At 40.3% G+C, this 21,445-nt stretch overlaps 1 protein-coding gene across 1 annotated transcript; it reads left to right on the top strand.

Annotated features, from left to right (window-relative positions):
- Positions 1–314: 314 nt before the first annotated feature.
- On the top strand, positions 315–20,820 carry nomo (nodal modulator). The gene is made up of 31 exons (XM_042484608.2): positions 315–528; positions 1,695–1,784; positions 1,866–1,911; positions 2,265–2,365; positions 3,014–3,120; positions 3,234–3,306; positions 4,096–4,248; positions 4,463–4,600; positions 5,403–5,492; positions 5,617–5,722; positions 5,810–5,960; positions 6,102–6,279; positions 6,733–6,874; positions 7,247–7,378; positions 9,060–9,196; positions 9,281–9,368; positions 9,566–9,629; positions 9,726–9,821; positions 9,926–10,147; positions 11,012–11,094; positions 11,253–11,412; positions 12,416–12,542; positions 13,250–13,363; positions 13,823–13,950; positions 14,048–14,189; positions 14,992–15,075; positions 16,444–16,554; positions 16,690–16,791; positions 17,955–18,074; positions 18,217–18,309; positions 19,139–20,820. Exons 1-31 carry the CDS (start codon positions 373–375, stop codon positions 19,268–19,270), a joined length of 3,666 nt encoding a protein of 1,221 aa, XP_042340542.2. The 5' UTR covers positions 315–372; the 3' UTR covers positions 19,271–20,820.
- Positions 20,821–21,445: the final 625 nt, after the last annotated feature.

The raw sequence follows: 21,445 nt of genomic DNA, 5'->3' as shown, positions 1-21,445 counted from the left end.
ATATATATATAGTGTCTTAGTTACACATTTTGTACATAACAAAAAAAGCAAGTGTTAAAAAATATATTTGACATGCCATTCCCTTTTTGCACCGCCCCCTCCTCTCTCACAAGTAACGAACCGTCCCTTACTTTTTTCTTTTATCCTTTCTCCTCTACTCTCTCAGAACCATGGACTGTATATAGAGATATATGTTTTATTTTTATTTATATACAGTGTATGCACATTTCATCAGCGTCATGTTATAGCACCTCCGGCCCGGCAGAGGCCGCTGATCCGGACTCTTCTCTCGGCCACTGACAGCAGCTCAGCTGGTGCGGAACCGGAGGCAGCGTGCTGTCGCTCGGCTCATCGAGACATCAGTCAGCCAAAATGTTGAGAATTACAATCCGGGCGGACGTCGGAGCCCTTTGGGTTTTATTCTGTATCACGTATTCGCAGTTTTTGACCGTGTCCTCTGATGACATCGTGGTGGCCTGCGGGGGATTCGTGAAATCCGACGTTGAGATCAATTACTCCCTGATCGAGGTGAGAGTGCAAACCTGCAGGCTAGCATGCTAGTTAGCAGCTAGCTGACAGTTAGCCGGTTTATCGTAGTAAGCTAAAGGTTAGGAGGACTTGGGATTTGGTTGAATGACAGTCTGAATGAAATTACCACAACAACAGTCTATTTTATCTCAGAGTTTGCTCTTTTTTGTCGGTGAACAAAAATTAAAGGAGAAAGTGTAATTAGATGTTAGTTTAGCTTTCGGCTAGTTTGCTAGTTGGAGTGTTTTCTGTACGCGGTAACGGTTGACTGAAACACCATTTATTCTCTTACCAAAAAATAGCATTAATATATTTGTGTCCCACATGGCAGCCCACTCCTAAACCCTTAACCTGTCTGTAGACGAGACTTTAAGTGCAAGCCACCTGTCCTAATCCTGCTCATTCACAGGCTCCATGGGATTAGCCATTTGGTTAATTAGTGAAATAAACCAAATCCCAGTCAGACTAGTCTGTTTGTGAATGACAGATTATACACATTACTCCACCAGTCTGCCATTCAGACAGTCCTGCGATAACAGACCAGTTAAAAATTATATAATCTTAAAATTCATTTAAATTAATCTAAAGATAAGGCCTTTATTGGTATTTAATTTACTCATATTGATAGATAGATATTCCGAACATGTAAAACAAACAAACAGAAAAGATCAAATTAAACAAAATGGCAATAACAAACGTGGGTGATAATCTATACTCAAGGAACTGATTCAAACAAGCAACCAGAAATTGCATCCTACATGTGCAAAAAGGATTAGGAGGAATTATAAAAGTATTATTTCCAACCCCTTCTTGGCTAATCGGTTGTTGAATTCATGAACTTCATCTCTAATAAATATACATACATTTACATATTTAAACACACACTTCACAAAATAACTTATGTTTTATGTTACAATAAGGATTTGGATAAAATAAACATGAAATGAAATTTTAAGTCTAACATTATAAAAACAATGAAAGGAGACCGGCTTGCTCAGTGTGTTGCGTTAATAGCGGTAAAACATGGTGCTCTGTGGTGGGTTAAATGTTTGAAAAAACAAAGAGCACCAGAAGATGGTTCTTCTTGGTTCAGTTTTTTATACCTTGGCTTAATCTGCAGGAACCTTGTACTTTAATGATCAATTTCTGTTTTCTGTCACGCACAGATTAAACTGTACACCAAACAAGGTTCCTTGAAATATCAAACGGATTGTGCTCCCATCAATGGCTACTTCATGATCCCTCTATATGACAAGGTATGAAATTCACTTCTTTAAGTACTCAGTTATTACTCACTGTTGATGATTGTAATCTAAAGATTTATCTCTTTTACACAGGGGGACTTTGTTTTGAAGATTGAGCCTCCTCTTGGGTGGAGCTTTGGTACGATTCTTGCATTTTAACAATTCACCAAATATAATTTATGACAGCTGTTGTCAAATAGGGTGGAAAGAAAAAAAGTCACGGTCTCAAGTGACGTCACACAGTTGTGGTACAGGATATGCGCAGTGAAATCTGGTCTGCAGTTGCAGGGTGTTGATTCGGCAAAGCAGACCAGATTTCATCACATGTGTGACGTCATTTGAGACTGTGACTTCTCCTCTTTCCGCCCTCCTTGCTGTTGTCCAGGAAATGTAAAGACAGTCTCAGAAGTTGTCTGCTTAATCTATGCTCTTACTTCTGTGCCATTTGGTTTGTGATTTTTTTCTTCAACTTTCTTCTTTAACTCTCACCAGAGCCAACCAGTGTCGACCTCCATGTGGATGGAGTGAGTGACATCTGTACAAAAGAAGAAGACATCAACTTTGTTTTCACTGGTTTCTCAGTGTCAGGAGCGGTGAGAATTGATTTCCTGCCTCCTTAATGAAAACATTTTGTCTTTTTGAAAGAGGGTAGTTACACATACACACCATGTAAGTGCAGCACTATCAAAAAAGAAGCACACATGAAGAAAAAGGTAATACCTGCGCTCTTACTCCATGCCACATAAATTTATTTAAGACATTTCGATCCTGCTTGGATCTTCATCAGGTTAAATGTTTGAAAAGATAAAACCACCTTTATTTATACATAATGTACATCAATAGGCTGAAGAGCTCTATGGTGGCAGGTGTGTTAAACCATCTGAACCATGAAGGGTGATAAAATAATTGGCATTAAACAAATACATAGAACATACCTAGAAAAAGTACATAGTAAAGGAAAAACATTGATGTTAAGGCCATAGTACAAAACATCAAACATATCTCAAATGCTCAAAACATTATTTTGTTTTTGTATCAAAATTCATCTTTATATCAAAATACTTTATATTAAAATACATCATCAGTCTACATCACCCTTACAAAGTTGGTCTTATCTGCACTCAAAGAGGTTTAAAGTTTGACGTATAGACTGAGATCAAAAGTGCTCAGGTTCAGCTCTTCATATGTCACTCTAGGAATTAATTATTAATGTATTAATGTGATAAAATATCTCTCTTTAGGTTCTGAGTAAAGGCCATCTCCTGGGTCCAGCTGGAGTAGAAGTCAAACTCACACGAGCAGGAACAGAGGAGAAACTCCAGAGTGTCGTCACGCAGCCAGGAGGAAAGTAAGTGACTCACACTTTTACATTTGTTAGAGCTTTACACGGGTATTTCTGCAGTTTGTCTTTTCATTAGTTTGCCATTTCATGGGCTTTTATATTTTTGGTCTTTCTAACAGGTATACCTTCTTAAAAGTACTCCCTGGAAATTATGAAATCACAGCTGCCCACCCCTCCTGGACTCTGGAGCAGGTTGGTTCCTTCACTTCAGTTTTCATTAAGCTGTATCAATATCAGTGATCATATAAAACATGAATGGATTAGATGTCATGTTGTCCATAAGCACGAGGCCTTCTCTATAGCTGCCCCCTCCCTCTGCAACTCTCCTAAAACGGATTCATGACTGCACCAAACTCTCAGTTCAAAACATTTATCAAAACCCACCTTCAAAACTGTGTTTAATGATTAATTAATGGCACATGAACTTTAATGCTGTGTGTATTTTATTGTGTATTTTAACTCTTTCCATACACTAAACCACACACACTGTTTAAGAATGAAAAAACTACATTAGTAGATACTTGAGTGGCGTGGAATATAAATAGATAACCCACAATGATCATTTAAAAAGATGGATTAAGATCTTCTCTATAATACATTGTTAGTGGAGACGTTTGAAACGGAGCGAGATCAGAACAAATCAGCAGGTTTGTAACTAATGATCTCCAGCTGCAGTCAGATTCGACCTATGTTTGACATCAGTTAATAACACACGGCTTGGTACCGTAGTGTGGCAGTTCTCCGTCTGAGCAGTGTCATTAACACAGTGGTAAACGCATAACCTCAGAGGCCTTTTTAATTCTGTATCGCTTCAGTGTGGAAAACGTCATTATTCACCCACTCGCTCAGCTGATAAGGTTCCCCGTCAGGTCAGCAGGTGTATAACTAATGATCTCCTGAAGTGATTGCACTGCTTCTGACGGCACCATTTTTCCGACCCTCACTGTAACTTCTGTGGTGACCTTTGCCGTCTTCCTATAGAGCGCCACCTCAGTACTTGTCTCCAATGCCAATGCCCCGGCCGCCGACCATCTGGTAGTTGGAGGCTACGATGTCTCAGGGGAGGTCCGCAGTGATGGAGAGCCCATGAAAGAGGTCACCTTCCTCCTGTACTCGGCCACAGTCAAAAAAGAGGTAAACTAACATTATTTTCCATCTTTTGAAACAGTCAGGAGTCAAACTAGATCATGATTGCACAGGACTTGCCTGATTAATCCTGCATTATTTGATGAAAGTCTAGATATTAAGCTATAACGTTAATTTCAGCGGTATTTCTGGAACATCATGAAACTGTATTATAACCACAAAATAAAGTTACATCACTACATTTTAATTTGTTTGTTTTCAGGATGTCGGTGGCTGTAACACATCCCCAGTGGAGGGGGCAGATTCTGGGGACAGCTCCCTGCTTTATCTGTGCAGCGCTCTGTCCAGAGAGGACGGGACCTTTGTCTTCCCCTCACTGGCCAGCGGCGAGTACACCGTGGTAAGCTTTCTGTGAAACAGCAAAAGACAGCTGTCCCCATTTCTGATCTAGATAAAAGTTGTCCTTCAGATTTCTGTTCTGGTGGTTATGGTGACATCTGTGGTTACTATGGTGACAACAAGTGCAGTTCAACACGTCAAACACTCTTGGAGCAGTGGTTTTGTCATAAATCAAACAGAAGGGTAGGAATTTCTTATTGTCACATGTACATTGTACAGTGAAATGTTTCCTCTGTATTCAACCCTTTGTTGAATTAATGAAGTCAGTACACTGTCACTGTGATTTCAGACTGTACACAGCAAGAGTCATTTTCCGTTGAGGGCATAGTAAAGTTGGTTGTCTTGCTGAGAATCAATCAGCTCTATTTATTTGTCACATAAAAATCATAAGAATGTGATTTTAGTGAGATGCAAAGTTAGATAAAGAGCTAGAGGCAACAGACTGCACATCTCACTCAGCTCACTGTGGCAGCTCCTTATTGCTCCACAATATTTAAACTAGATCCTCTGTCAAAATTATATTGAAAATTAGCATTTCCAATTCATAGACAGATTTGATAAATTATTACAGTTAACTGGTGACAAATACAGGATTTTTCCTGTGACTTATTCACAATAAAAGCCACCACCACCACTAAAACTACTTTTTTAAGAGATAATTGTTTAATTTAAATACATTAAATCAGTATAACAGAAAAATTCCAACCATTAAAAGTATGAAAATGGGGTTTCCCTTTATGACAACTTAACACAACATGACAACACTGCATTGAAAATGACTCTGTCACTCTCTCCGTATTTAGGTGCCTTTCTACAGGGGGGAGAGGATCACGTTTGATGTTGCTCCTTCTAGGATGAACTTCAAGGTGGAACATAACAGTTTGAAGCTTGAGGTACAGAGTCAAATCTTTGTCAATATTAGTTTTAATAGTTGTCATTATCTTGTAAATGTGAGTACATTTTATGCACGGTACCAGATTCTGACATGTAATGCTGTTTCTGTTGCTTTGCACGCAGCCCATCTTCCGTGTCATGGGCTTCTCTGTGACAGGCCGAGTTCTCAACAGTGTTGGTGGTGAGGGCGTCCCTGATGCCACCGTGTCCCTCAACAACCAGATCAAAGGTAGATAGTAAGAGACTCCACGCTTTTGTTGCGGTGTTGCAGTGACATGTTCTCACTGCAGGTTCCTTTGCCGTTCTGTCCTCACAGTCGTCAGCAAGGAGGACGGTTCTTTCCGGTTGGAGAACATGACAGCTGGTACCTACACCATCCGTGTCAACAAGGAGCTCATGTTCTTTGAGCCAATCACAGTGAAGATCGCCCCCAACACACCCCAACTTCCCGACATCATCACAGCAGGGTCTGTCCACACGCTGAATATGTTTTCACAAAAATTTCAAATACCTAGTATAAGACTAATATAAGACGTGGTTTGAAATACCAAAACTTTGTTTCAGTGCTATGAGTTTATCTCAATTATTCTGTTGTCTGTCACACACAGGTTCAGTGTTTGTGGCCAGATCTCCATCAGCCGCCTGCCTGAGGGTATGAAGCAGCAGGGCCGCTACAAGGTCACTCTGACACACCAGGGCCAAGACAAGGCCTTTAGCAGGACCATCGACTCTGATCCTCAGGGGGCTTTCTGCTTCCAGGCCAAACCAGGAGACTACAGTGTCCATGTAAGACAAGTTTTAATAGATGCCTTCTCAATTGTCTGTGCATAAGATGCGCTTCTGACAAGATTTCCAATCCACAGAAGGAAATAAATATTTTTAACTGGGAATATGGGAATGAAATCCGAATTACGGTTGAAAGTCCAACATTCAGATTCACTAATTTCATTGGAAAAATCTCAAAAACAACTTTTTATTGGCCTAATTAAATGAAAATAAGATCACCATAATCTCTTGACTCTCAGATTTCCAGTATTTGTCTATTTACACCATAACGTATAACAGTCCTACCAAAAGGGACAGCCCAACAGCCAGAATAAGTCATAAATATTATACTACAAGGTTTTTAGATTTATTGTCCGAGTTATAATTGATTTCAGAGCTTATTTAGTAGTATGATAAAAAAATATATATATATATAACTTGTATATTGTATTTTTTGTATTTCTGTGTGTTCAGGTGTCGCTCCCCGAGGCGGAGGTGAAGGCAGGTCTAGCTCTGCAGCCTCAGGCCTTGGAGGTCTCCCTTGTGGACCGGCCTCTCACAGACCTTCTCTTCACTCAGTTCATGGCTTCTGTCTCTGGAAAAGTCTACTGTTTAGGTAGAGGTTTTTTTATTTTCATGTGTAGGGAAACTTTGCCAGTTTTAAAGCAGCTCTGTGTTACTGCAGTGTGTGCAGCTGAACAGTGTTTGCCTCCAGCTACCAAAGCTACCCGCCCATCCACCAGCCAGAATTTTTGCTAACAGCACAGGCAGGTAGATCCCCGCGCTGCTGGCAAGAGGCAAACCTAAGCACTGTTCATCTGTACTCTGCCCACACTGTGATGACACAGAGCTGGATGAAAGTCGGTTTCCCCATGTGTTTCTACATTACAGTCTTTGTCTAAAATGGCCTTCAACCCCACAAAAATCTGTCATGTCTGTGTGGTTGTTCATATTTTCACTGAGCTTGTGTCCTCTGGTTGACCTCTAGCATCCTGTGATGACCTGTCCGTGACCTTGCAACCAGTGAGTCGGCAGGGAGAGAGAAGGGCGGTGGCTCTGTCTGGCAGCAGCGACATCCTCAGCTTCTCCTTTGACGACGTTTTACCTGGGAAATACAAAGGTCAGGACTCACTCTCAGTTAGATTTTACATTCTTAATAACAAAATTATCAATAGGTGTGATATTTATTCTTTCTTTTCTTTTAGGTTTGGGGTTATTTCGGGCTATTACAAATTAGAAATTGGTGGTTTTCAATATTTGTAGTTGTGTAAATTAAGATTTAAAGAGAGCACAAATGCACAGTCAGCACGCACATTTTGATTGGAGGAACTCAAATCCACTATATAACTGATTCCTCCGTCCTGTATACATTTCCATTCAGAATTCACACTAATTACTCTTGACTGATTGCAGGGAAATCAATTAGTAATTACCAGCTTCCGATCATAATTGATATTTAGCTCCAGCCCTTCAGGACACACACATTATTCAGCCAGTGTTTCTGTACCTTCTGGTGCTGCATCCATCTCACTCGCTGTTCAATACACACAATCTGTTCTGCGTGCCTGCAAGCTGTCTGCACACACAGCACTCTTTTGAGGCATGTTTACTCAGCTTGTAGTGTTGCCAAGACCGAGCAGCGAGAAGTTTACTTTCTTAAGCATTTGTTTAAAGATGAGATAATTATAGGAAGGGAAAGCCATCGACCTGAAGTGATCAGCTTCTGAGGGTTGTTCCTTATTGGCTGGCGTGACACAGTCCAGTGTGTAGGATTAAGGGAGATATATTAGCAGAAATTGAATATAATATAATAAGTATGTTTTCTTTAAGTTATAACCACATGAAAATAAGAATTGTTGTGTTTTCGTTACCTTAGAATGAGCCATTTATATCTACATAGGGAGCTGTCCATAGAGATCACCATGTTGCACCGCCCTGTTTCTACAGTAGCCCAGCATGGACAAACTAAACATTGGCTCAAGAGAGGGCCATTTGCTTTTTTGCATCAGCTGCCATAGCTAGTAACCCCCTCAGTGACATGAGGCTCAGAAAACAGGCTGTCCCACACATTTGTTAATTTGTCACGGGCTGTCACAATCAAAACATGTAAACATTGAATTTTATATACAGTGAAGTTATTCAATGCAGCACAATCTCGCTGCGCCAAGCAACATGTTATTACCAGCAAATACCAAGTGCAGTGAAAGTAAGAGTTTGCCGTTCGTTATGCTTGGTCTGAAAGTTTGCATTTACTCATTCTGCTTCTCCTCCATCGATCTGATCAGCTCTGACAGGATCAACTGATCAATTATCCACGTTGCGGCTCAAACGGCTGCTAAGGGACATAAATAACTCATATGTTCTACCTGCACTGCGTTCACAGACGCTCAAAAAAGTTAGAATTTAGAGATGGGGCACAGAATAATGAAAAAAAAGGGACACACACACACACACACACACACACACACACAAGATAAAACAAAAAAGTGGGAAGTTTGCTGACACCATCCCACCTATTGTTGGCTACCAACAAGTTACATTAAGTACTTTATTTAGTGTTTTAAATGGCTTTAATCACCTGGTCTGCTTGTTCTGGAGAGGTGGAGTCCTCTGCAGATGGTTTTGCTCCCAGTGAAAATGGACACAAGGAATTCTAATGGGGAGAACTTTCAGCCAGTAACCTGCAATCCCCTAAATATTACACACTGGACCTTCAGTCCTTTTTAACATTTACATCTCTGCTTTTTTTGTTATTTCCATTCTATTTCTTAATTATTCTCCCTCATGTTTACACCCGTCAGTGAGTATTACTCATGAGGAATGGTGCTGGAAGCATAAGTCCATGGAAGTGGAGGTTCTGGACTCTGACGTCGTGGGGGTTGAGTTCAGACAGATCGGCTACATCCTGCGCTGCTCCCTCTCCCATGCCATTACTTTGGTCAGTATTCAGCGTGTATGGTGGCAAATGGTGGCACGTCCACAATTATTATTCTAATTTTAACCAATGTTTTCTTCTTCACAGGAGTTCTTCCAAGACGGCAGCAAACCTGAGAACGTCGGCGTATACAACCTCTCTAAGGGAGTAAACCGCTTCTGCCTCTCTAAGCCTGGTGAGGTTCATTCTTCTGACCTCTCATTAGCTAAACATAGCATGAATTAGCATATGTGAAAAAGAAAAATATCAGTGCACCAAGTGCTCCCTCGTGCATAGTTAGAGTACAGTGTTTGAGCCCGAAGGTCTGTGTCAGACTTATCTAAATATAAAACTGGAGCAAAGTGATTAATCAACTAAAAATGGCTTGTCCAGGTGTTTACAAAGTCACCCCTCGCTCCTGCCATCAGTTTGAGCAGGACTTCTACACCTACGATACGTAAGTAATGGCATGCTGTGTCCATTTATTTCAGGGTAAAAACAGTGTTCTTCCTCTGTGCAGCCATGTGACTGTTAACATGTGTCATATCAACAGCTCGGCCCCAAGTATCCTGACCCTCACCGCAGTGCGGCATCACATGACTGGCCTCATCACAACCGACAAGATCATGGACGTCACAGTTACTATCAAGTAAGAAGACGCAGTGAGACTGGGCTTATTTTACCCCATGTGCTTATATTAGCTTCTGCACATCCTTCTGCAAATGTCCAAATGTTTCTCCTCTGCTCGGTCAGATCATCTATCGAGAGTGAGCCGGCGCTGGTGCTGGGTCCCCTGAGGAGCCTGGAGGAGCAGAGGCAAGAGCAGCAGCTGCAAGAGATTCAACTGCGCCGTCAGGAACGAGAGCGCCGTGCTGCCGAGGAAGACGGAGGCGCCAAGGACGACAGCCCGCCTATCCAAGAGAAGGCTGATGAACTGACTGGCCCCTTCCACTATGAGTTCTCCTACTGGGCCAGGTCAGCTGCACTGCGTTTTTCAATTTATACTATTTATGCTCTTTGCAGTTTTTAAAGAAAATGGGCCTGTTGCATTTTACAGCGCTTAGTGTTTTTCAGCCGTGCAAAGTGGAATGAGATGCTGGTTTTTGGAGCATTTTTTTTCCAGTAAATTTCTGTTTCGAAGTTTTCTTTTAATGAAATTCACTGTGTTCCTAAAGAAAAGATTCTCCCAGATAATGTGACGATCCTAAACATTTATGTTACGGTTTGTTTCTTGGTTTGTTCAAGAGAGAGCGCAGCTGGTTCCAGTGTATCGATACTGCAGAAAATGATCAGCAGAATATCAGAATAGATAACTAATGATTAATTGATTTTTTATTTATTTTTTTTTTTTTAGTAAATCCACAACAGTACCCATGAGTCTCAGCTGCCGAGATTCATGAGTCAAATAGAAGAGTAAAACAGTTTTCAAAAAAGCCTAATTTTGAGCTTCACTTGTCTTTCACACTGATAAGAATGTTTAGTTCAGTGATTGAATGTTTTTGTATGAAATATACCTCGAGGAGTTATAGTTAATGTCTCTATTATGTGCACAGGCTTGTAGCTTTTGACCTTTTATTTAAGTACTCGATATTTTATTTGCACAGTTGGTCATATTTTTGCACCGGCGACCTTTCAAACTGCTCTAACTGTGGGTCGCATAAAATTGTCTGTGGAGAAGATAATTAGGACTTTTACCTTTTAAAACACTGGAACCACAAATGACTCCTGTCACTTTGCAACATTAATATTATCAGCTAATAATATCCATCATGTCTAAGAGTCTTGCTGAGTCCTGAATCCATGTGGTGATGAGTTGATATAGACTGTGTGACTGTGCAGGGCTGGAGAGAAGATCACAGTGACACCCTCATCCAAAGAACTGCTGTTCTACCCTCCTGAGGTGGAGGCCACTATCACCGGAGGTAAACTCCTACACACGCTGCAATCTGACAAACCCACGGCAGCTTTTTGGGTCCTTGTATTAGCTGTGTGCGAGCGCCTGTAATACTTTAGCACCAACTTTGAACTGTATTGATTGCACACTGGAGGAAGAAATAAAGTAATTACACTCTCTCGACAGAGTCGTGTCCAGGTCGGCTGGTGGACATCGCAGGGCGCGCAGGTCTCTTCCTGGAGGGCAAGGTGTCGCCAGAGCTACAAGGTGTGGAGATTTCTATCACTGAAAGAGGCGCCGCTGCACCGCTCATTACTGTGGCCACTAATGAGATGGGAGCATACAGGTATGAGCTCAACACTTCATCTGAGATATGAAAGTAAACATCACAAAAACTAGCTGTCTGTGATACAAAGAGATGAAAATAGCATTCCTGTAAATTTTTTACTCACACAAATCATTCGTACACCAGGGGGCCAGTCCTTAAATATATTTTAACCCCTTAAAGAAGTGTAGAAATTGCAGCTATGGGGCACTGGGTAGCTCATTTGGTAGAGTGTGCACCCCATATTCAGAGGCTATGTGTCCTCATTGCAGCTGTCGCGGGTTCGAATCCAATCGGCAGCCCTTTGCTGCATGTCATTCACACTCTAGTCTCCATTTCCTGTCATCTCTCCAGCTTTCTTGTCAAATAAAGGCCATAAAAGCCCCCAAAAAATCTTTTAAAAAAAAAAGAAATCGCAGCCATGTATGGATCCTGAAAGTATGATATTTAGCTGTCTGTGTCATGAAAACCATAGTGAAATTTTTGATGCATCAATGCGTTGTGTGAACTTTAGTTTCAAAAGTTTGAGCATAATTATCTTCTGAGAAAAAAAATATTAACATATTTTTTTCTCCATGTTGCTCCAGATACTGCTGTACATTATGATTCCTATAATACATGTGTAGGAGCTATTTAAGATGTTAAATTGAATCTGCAGGTTACTGTTCCTTCACGTTTTGGCCTCTGGGAGATCCCCTGAAGATGGGTGTCTCGGGGGTTTGTCGGCAGTTGCCTTGAGCCCTGAACCAAAATAGTTCTTCACAGGCAGGAACATACTAGAAATCATTTTGTGCTGACTTTAAAATGTCAGTGTGAAAAGTAAAGATGTCAAGTTCACAACATTATGCAATGAATTCCTATGAATGCCCCTTATTCAGTCTTTTTTGCTCTTGTTTCACTAGTAACAGTTTGATAATTTTTAAGTTATTTTTTATTTAAGTTGGATGATATTGTGTGCTGTTTTTGCATCTCATCCCGGAGACCTGACGTCCTAACCACCGCTTTGCTCCTCCGTTTCCCTCAGTGTGGGTCCGCTCCACAGCGACCGGCAGTACGACATCAGTGCCAGTAAAGAGGGTTTCGTCCTGAGTCCCGTGGAGGGAACCCAGGGAGATTTCAAGGCGTTCGCTCTGGCTGGTGTCACCTTCAAGGTACAATGTGACCAGCCCTCACTCGCATACATATTACACCCTAATAATCAGCAGCCGCTGTTACATCTGCACTCATTCGGCTGACACTTTGGTCCAGAGTGTCTTACAATTGTAGCTCTTTGTTCACACTTGCTACTTTGAGTGATTATGTGGTTTAAAGTGAATATGAAATTACACGATGAAAAAAGCCATTTGTTAGTTCATACAGTATGTTTTTATCAAATACAATTAAAAGAAAATATCACAGATGATTAGTTGAAACACTTTGTCTGCTTTGCTGCGTGCTCTTAGTGCATCGCCTTTGTACTGCTTTTGTTAAAATGGTCTGCAATTATCTGCAGCGACCATGAGATCCTGGCACAAACGATCAGTGTTAGCTTCCTTTTCAGACTGTGTAATAAATTGCTTTGAAATCTTTTGTACAGCGTTTACAATGAGATTTCTGTCCTTATTTACTCTTATAAATCCTCTCTGGAATAAAACACTAGAGGCACTAAACTCACCTGTCAGTCTGATTATACACACAATCTCACAGTTTGTCTGTGCTAGTTTAGCATCATTACATTGGGCATTTAGTCCACAGTCTTTTATTTTGAAAAGACTGGAGGAGTTTAATGTGTTACTTCCAAACTTATCTGTCAGTTTTTATTATTAAGTCTTGACACACTCATGTCATAACCTGTCCTCTCTGTCCCTCTGTGCTTTAGATCAAATCAGAAGATGGTCTTCCCTTGTCGGGTGTCCTCCTGTCTCTGAGTGGAGGACAGTTTCGCTCCAACCTGTTGACTCAGGACACCGGCCTGCTCACCTTTAATAACTTGGTAAGGATCCAGCACTTTGTTCATGTGCTTTCACCCTTTGTGATTTTCTTTCCGTGGTCTCAGATATCACTCTGCTGAACTGTAAAGCTGATTTATAGCTGTAAAAATTTTGCAGTTATTTTCTGTGAATACCCTTCCATGAAATGGTTTTCCATAGCTGTTACTACGTTACGTTACAAACGTTTTGTTTACCACCACGTACGTTTGTTCATTTTCTCCACGTGTTGCCTCTCTTTTTTTCATTTATACCGGCAAGCTGAAACAATGTTTGAATAGAGTTTGCATCTGTTGTTTGGAAAGACGTGCTGCAAGTGGGGCAAGATTTTTTTTTTTAATTAGGGGTCTTTGAAGGGTCATGGAAAAGTTTTGCAATTGCAACCGTGAAAATGTGTGCAAACCATTTATGTACTGTATTTTTGTGCTTCACATTCAATGTAATCACTGCTTTTCTGTCCCCAGAGTCCTGGTCAGTACTATTTCAAGCCCATGATGAAGGAGTTCCGCTTTGAGCCGGCATCTCAGATGATCACAGTGGAGGAGGGTCAAAACCTCAGCATCGATATAACTGGCATTAAGACTGCTTACAGGTAAACGGATACACCTGCATGCTGTTTGTTTCAGGAGCTCCAAAAATGTCCACATCACATGATTCTGACCAGTGTTTCGGTCTTGTGCTGTCCTCAGCTGCTACGGAGCGGTGCAGTCTCTGAGCGGGGATGCAGAGAGGGACGTGGCCGTGGAGGCGGTGGGACAGGGAGAGTGTAGCCTCTACAGCGAGGACACCGTCACCGACGAGGAGGGCCGCTTCAGACTCAGGGGTCTGCTGGTGAGTACGCAAGCTAACATGTTAAAATTAGATAGGAAGGTTTAGAAATAAAATGTATGCATTGTTCAGATCACAGTCAAGGGTCATGGAAAACCTGGAAAAGTCATTGATGTTTACAGTCACATTTTTTCAGACCTGGAAAAGTCATGGAATTAGTGGAAATCATTGAAAGTTTTGAAAAAGTCATGTAGTTTTGCTATGTTTAATGAAATTGTCACAGAAATCTTATGTTGGTAACCTTTCATGTAATCAGGGTTAGAAATTAGCATGAGCTAACTGCTTCACTCTCCAGCCAAAAGAACTTTAGTAATCTATTGAATGGCTGGTAGATTTTGGAATCCACCAGCCACAGTAGCATTTGGGCAGAAAAGTGAATTTCCAACATCGCACGTGATGTAGCAAAACAGCAAATTAATTTTATTCAGCAGATGTTTGACAACAATGCGTGACGTTTTGTTACCATCATGTGTGTTTCCTCAGTTTTTCCCTGTGTTCTCTCCCTCCCTCCATGTGTGCCAGCCTGCTGAAAGTATAGAGTTTGAATATTATGTGTTTTGAAAAATGCTGTGGGACAAGAATTTTTTGTTGTTATTATTGTGGGTCCTTGAAAAGCCCTGGGAAATTTTTGAAACGTTGTCCATAAAAATGTGTGGGACCCCTGACTGTCCTGTCTCAGATCTTTAGAAAAAGTAGTGACTTGACCTTGTGAAAGACTGTGTAAGCAATTTGAACAGACGGCGTCTTGTTAGCTTTTCTTACTCCACACTTTATACGACTTAATGAATGTAATGTGTCCTTGCAGCCTGGTTGCAAATATCTAATTCAGCTGCGATCTGAAGGGAACGACCACATAGAGAGGGCCTTACCGCAACACAGAGCTATAGAGGTAAGGAGCAAACTCATTAAAGGCCTCTCTCGGCCCACACAGCAGGTTTGTAACATTACTTGTTTGTAGTACTCGAAGAAAGGATTCTGCAACTCTGGAAAGTAATCACCGCGGCAACTATTTCATCTTTCATGACAGCGATGGTGAGGTAAACAGTCGAAATCCTCCTCTCATGTTACCAAAGAATTAACCAGGAATGTGCAGTATGTGATTGGCCAACGCAGCACCTTCAGTTTTTTTGCAGCCTCCCTGAACGTTGTTACTTTACAAGCCAGCATTGCTTTGCCGCAGTAACTGGATTTAAAAAGGTCTCTTAAATATTAAATAAAATCATCATTTTCAGTGCAGAATCTCCTGACACACCTCGCAGGAAAAACCTCTGACTTCCCCATACTCATGCAACAAACGGGCAGAGATGATAGACTTTGTTCTGATGAGTTGGGGTTTTTTTTAGGTTTTTTTTTACCCAGGATAACAGAAAATGAATAAAACATTGTTTTCCGTCTTCTATTTTTCTCCTCGGTTTTTTGACCCCCAAAAGTGCTTTGTTTTTGAAATAAAGATCAAATAACTACTTGTTTTGTTTTTTTTATTTATATTAAAGAAACAAAAATTCGAAGACTGAAAAGTACACTGATCCAACAGCCACCAACTCCAGATTGGTTCAAATAAACCCTTAATTTATGAAATGTATGCTGGCTGTTTACGTGCTAAAATAGATTTTTATTTAAATAGAGCCTGGTGTATCAGACACGTAGACACAAAAACATGTGAAAATGGGGTCCGGGTTGGAAAATACTGAAGTCATCTTTCAAAAGCTCTGGTTCAGATACCACCTTTGATGATGACGAGTGGACGTCTCCATCTGCTGATTAATATCATGGGCTTTGATCAAAAGCTCCAGAAAAGAATGAACTTAAAACCTCTACTTAAATGCTATTCATGATCCTTCAGTCCAAACAGTAACTCGTGTTCAATGTCATAGTGTTTTTTTCTTTATACGTGGCATTGAAAACTAGAAAGGAGGGTACGGAAAACTTTCTAATTGAATTGTTGAAATAACTGTGGGAACCCTGTGATTATGACTTATCAGCAGCCTTATCACATGGTTCCTTTCTATACGCAGAACAAAAGCAGCCGTAATCCCATTGCAAGTTTAAACCTCTCGGTTCATAATTTGAGCTTGTCTGCAAAGTGCAGCACCCCCTAATCTCTCAGGCAAGGCTGGAAATGCCTTAATTCCACTTAATTCTCTGTTATTATCGCACCGTGTGACTTGTACAAAGCTTTATCCACAGTTCACATTTTACGTTTTCTTTAAGAGGCCAAGTTTGTGTCTGTACATTAAACTCTGTGTTCCCCCCTCAGGTCGGCAGCAATGACATTGAAGGAGTCAACATTATCGCCTTCAGGCAAATCAATCAGTTTGACCTCAGCGGAAACGTCCACACGTCCCCTGAACATCTCGCAACACTATCGGTACGAGTGCACGGCTTAAAGTGTCCCTGCATTTTCTTTTAAATTGAACTTAATGACATTTCTACAACTCCTCTGCGATGCCCATATGGCAGCTTAACATGATTGAGACCGCGTTTCTCCGCTTTGTTTGTCCAGGTGAAGCTTTACAAGAGTGACAATCTGGACAACCCCATCAACAGCGTCTCTCTGGGACAGTCCCTCTTCTTCCACTTCCCTCCTCTGGACAGAGATGGAGAGGTATCTGTTTGTAATTCTGCTCTCTTAATGGAATACTTGCCCCCAAAAATGATCATTTCTATATCAGTTACTCGCCGTGTGTCATCACGAATTTGTGAAGAAAACATTGTTTTTCTCGCATGCCTGAACGGTGACCGAAGAATCATAGGACGCAGAAATGTTTAAGATAGTCGGAGTTTAGCAAAGATGCATGTGTTTGTGAAGTACTGAGCATATGACCGCATCATTTAGACTTTAATTGTTCTGCATGAGTTGTGTGAGAGTTTTGCTGTTGATAAGCTCAGCTCCAACTTCCATCAATTCATCAAGAGTTTTCTTCACAGTTTTTTTTTTACTGTGGAGGCATGTGAGAAAAACATTTTTTAATGAATTCAAGGTAATACTGGGTGAGTAAATGATAAACAAATGATCTTTTTATAGATTTTTTTTAATTTTAAAAAGGATGTTGTGAAGACCAAACTACTGAAACATTTTCACTGTAGTTCTACGGCCTTGTTCACACGCACACGGATATATATTTGAAAATATAGCTTTTGCAGTGCATTTTGGCCTTTTTTTCCTACACAAATTGCATTTTAGGGCACTGAAAATGGATCTTCCATAAAATTCCATCCAGGGTGAAAATGTGCAGAAACTCAGTTATCAGTGTGGATGTGCAGACAGGAAAAAAACAACAAGATTTTCGGTAAAGACAACAGTGTGTGTTTTTATCTCCTTTGTAAAGCGCCACAAATGAGACAACAGTTTGTGCAACAACTAAAATAGTGCCGGCTCTAGGATTTTTTACATGTTTGCACATAAATGTTCCTGCTACAGGGAGCCTTCTGGTGAAAGTTTTTTGGCTAACATCGTCATCTTTGTACGCCTTTAGGGTTAAGTAATATCACTACCTGTTGGTTTTGCATGCACTTGAAAGCAATTCAGTTGTGTTTTGCATTTTCATTTTTTTTGTTTTCTGACAGCAAAGCAGAGAAAAACTCTGTTTTCAAAAATACCCATGTCCATGTGGACGAAGCCTAAAGCTAAAAGTCATATTTTCCAGTCTGTATTTTTCAGAGACTGTAAGTTTCTTTCATGTGGACCGGATTCTGTGTTTCACTAAATGTATTGACCCAGAATATGCTGCTGGTGGATCTAAAGTCACCTTTCTCTTTGGTCTCCAGAGCTATGTGCTGATGCTGTACTCCACGCTGTCGCGCTCCCAGTACGACTTCACTCTGCCTCAGGTCTCCTTCACCTCCAGCGGCTACCACAAGCACGTCACCCTCACCTTCAACCCCACTGTGAGATGCTTCTTTATATTTTCACCCACATTTAACCTGCAGAATATGTCACTGATAAGAACTACAGGATTTCTGGTGAGGTGTGTTGTGCAGATTTTGGGAGCTTTGTATAAAAACATCTCTGCGTTTGCGTTCCCCACAGCGTAAAGTGCCTGACCAGGATGTTGCCCAGGGCTCCTACATAGCTCTGCCCCTCACGCTGCTGCTCCTGTTAGCAGCGTACAACCACGAGAAGGTACAGAGTCACCTCCTCCTGCTGCACACGATATGTTCAAAGAGCTCTTCTTGCTCAACTGTTGAATATTTTAAATTTGTTTGGATGGAAAAAAACCTCCCTGGAATTCAGCTTCATCAAGGCAAAGCCTAAAAATTAGAAAGGCATCAGAAGAATGTCTTATTTCTTGTAGTTTTATTGCTTTCTAATCAGTGTTTACTGAATATTTAACAAATTTAAACACATTTTTGAAAACAACACATTAAAGGGATGTGAGATGGTAGAGAAGACAGAGTACAAGATGGGTAGGTGTGATTTTGTTTTCTTTATTGATGTGTTTTCTGTGTGTCTGTCTGTGTGTGTGTGTGTGTGTGTCTGTGTCTGTGTCTGTGTGTCTGTGTGTGTGTGTCTGTGTGTGTGTGTGTGTGTGTGTGTGTGTGTGTTTGTGTGTCTGTGTCTGTCTGTGTGTGTGTGTGTGTGTGTGTGTGTGTGTGTGTGTGTGTGTGTGTGTTCTGATCAATCTGTTCTTGTTTAGGTGTGTATAGTGAATATTGCAGCAGAAAATGGCAATATTTATGTTTAAATGTATTTATTTATTCTTTATCAAACAGGAAAAAGGTATTTTTACTTAAATTTTATTTATTTATTAATTTTTTATATTTTTATTTATAATCATTATTATTTACAATAATTATATACTCATATTTCATTTTCTAGTCTCCCATTTTTTGCCATGTTCGAAATAAAATTATAAACATGACTTTTGTCTGGGATTTTCTTAATATTTCAAGTAAGAAACTGTTTATCTAAAAAGCATTTATTTAAAAGCTTTTGCAAACCTGTTTTGCAGGTGATCCCCCTCCTGCTGCAGGTGGTGAACCGTATCCAGGGAGTGAGGAGCATGGCCCAGACCAGCGGGGACAGCGCTGCTCTGGATGAAGCCAAACGTCAGGCCAAGAGACAGAAGGCGAGACGCACATGAGGACCCAACCCGGCTCAGCTCAGACCACATCCTGGGACACTGAATGGTACACTTGCACACATGGTTGCAGCCTCAGAGCGCGCCGCGGGTTAGCTTAGAGGATGCCGGTTCACTAGATAACGTTTGGAGTGGCTAATTGTAGGTGCAAGTGAACTATTTAGCTCAATAAGATGTGATTTGGCCTCAACCACTCGATGCGCATTACCACCACCTCATCAGCCATTCAGATTCACCCGACTGATCGCTGACATTTTACAGGTTGTTTTTTTTTTCTGTTTTGTTTTTTAAACTCCTTTTTTCCAGAACACTCGTCTAAGAAAATTGTTAATATTTGTGATAGAAGATGAGCCATTTTTATACCTTTGTAATTTATCTAGGTCAACTAAAATCTTTTGCTTGCGTTTTGAAAGCACTTGATTGCTTTTGATTATCGGTCTTAACGCACCATCAGAGAGCGTGGATGATAGTGTGTTTCACCTACCGGCATTTGGGTCGATTCAGCAAATACACAAAGGGGATTTTCATCCGAATGTGGCTGGAATTTGCTTTAACTAAAGGGACAGCTCACCCCCAGATCAAAAATCCATATTTTTCCTCTTACCTGTCGTGTTATTATTCAGTTTAGATAGTTTTGGTGTGAGTTACGGAGTGTTGGAGATATCAGCCGTAAAGATGTCCGCCTTTTCTCCAATATAATGGCATAAGGTGGCAATCAGCTTCTGGTGCTCAAAGTGCAAAAAACGCACCTGTTACCTGTATCACTGTGAGGAAGGAAGTGTGCATCGACTCATGGACGAGAGGCTTGTTTTCGTAAAAGTGCGAGATGCAAACAGTTAATAACGTGTTCCGTGACTGAGCTGTAACGTTAGTCGTGCTAAATGCACACTTCCCTCTGCGCAGCCATTCAGTTACAGTTTCAGCACAAAAATAAGATCAAACTAAAAACATGTATTTTTTATTTGAGAGTGAACAGTACCTTTAAGGATATAAAAATGTAAATGTTTCATTGATTTCAGTGGGTTCAAATAAGAGTCAAATCGATTTAGAGCTCATGAGATGAATTTCAGAATTATTTCAAAGCCTGTTGTTGTATGTCGCTGCCGTGCGGAAAGAGTAGTTTCTAAATGTTAAAAGAAATGATTTGTGGTTATAGAAACACATAAGGGGAAGAAAAATAGGAAAGCACAGACATAAACTGAACTAAACTGAAAAGAAAAACTAAGTATAAAAAAACATCTTTGGTAACTAAAATAAAAACCAGACTTACCTACCTTACCTTACCTACGAAACTAACTTGAAACAATACGAATATACAGGAAATGTCTTTAGTTTTTGTCAATTTGGTAACATTTTTCAACACATTAAGCAGGAGACATTGGCACATAAGTTTATTGAGGCTGTGAAAAGTAAGTGTTACTGAAATCAAACAAACAAAATAATCAAATAAATAATATTAAAAAAATATATAAGTACTAAACTGACAGAAGCAATATGAAAAAATTGAATTGAATGAATTTTGAAAAAAAAGAAAAATTAAAAAAAAAAAAATTTTAAATATATAACAACTGCTTGGTAGAAGGAATTTAAACTTAATAACCGATTTTTCACCAGCAAGAGTGATGAACAATCACAAGCCTTGTATATGTTTTTAAAATTTTCTTTTGCTAGCTCTTAAATGTTTTTGACTCTTATTTGACTCCGTAGATTTAGTATAAAACTGAAATCAGCCCCGAGCTGAAGCGACCTCTATAACGCCATCACGAATGTGGGATTGTGTAACTCTGAAAGACAGCCAAAGACTTTGACAAGTTAAAAAACGCTTTATACAGTTGTGTGTCACGTCATATCACCTTAATGTAAAATCACCCACCGGTTACGGTAAAGCACTCCACTTCTGATGGTATTTTATAAGCTGTTAAGTGCGATGCAAGATTGACTTTATGTCAGTTTCAGCTCAGGAAAGTGATGGTCGATAGGATGCTCGAAATTTGGGTTTGAATACTGTGTGTGAGGAGATTTTTCTTTTTTTTTTGGGATGGGTGGGAGGGTGGGGAGCTATAGGGGTATAAAGTGATAGTTGATTAATTTATTAACATGTCTAATCAGATGTGAATGATAACCTAGTTTGTGTGCTGAGGGAACCTCTTTCAGAAATGTTTTTTTTTGTTTTTTGAA

This window comes from Plectropomus leopardus, chromosome 3, assembly GCF_026936395.1.
Source record: "Plectropomus leopardus strain MGB_pleo_1.0 chromosome 3, ASM2693639v1, whole genome shotgun sequence".
Taxonomy (NCBI): Eukaryota; Metazoa; Chordata; class Actinopteri; order Perciformes; family Serranidae; genus Plectropomus; species Plectropomus leopardus.
The sequence above is the reverse complement of the archived record's forward strand: the minus strand, read 5'-3'. Positions and strand labels throughout refer to the sequence as shown.

What these genes read in the sequence shown, in the direction of transcription:
- nomo (XM_042484608.2), top strand. Translation starts at nt 373, where the DNA reads ATGTTGAGAATTACAATCCGGGCGGACGTCGGAGCCCTTTGGGTTTTA. An exon ending in CTTCTGCCTCTCTAAGCCTG is followed by an intron (nt 9,369 to 9,565) that starts GTGAGGTTCATT and finishes TGGCTTGTCCAG; the next exon opens with GTGTTTACAAAGTCACCCCT. An exon ending in GAGTTCTCCTACTGGGCCAG is followed by an intron (nt 10,148 to 11,011) that starts GTCAGCTGCACT and finishes GTGACTGTGCAG; the next exon opens with GGCTGGAGAGAAGATCACAG.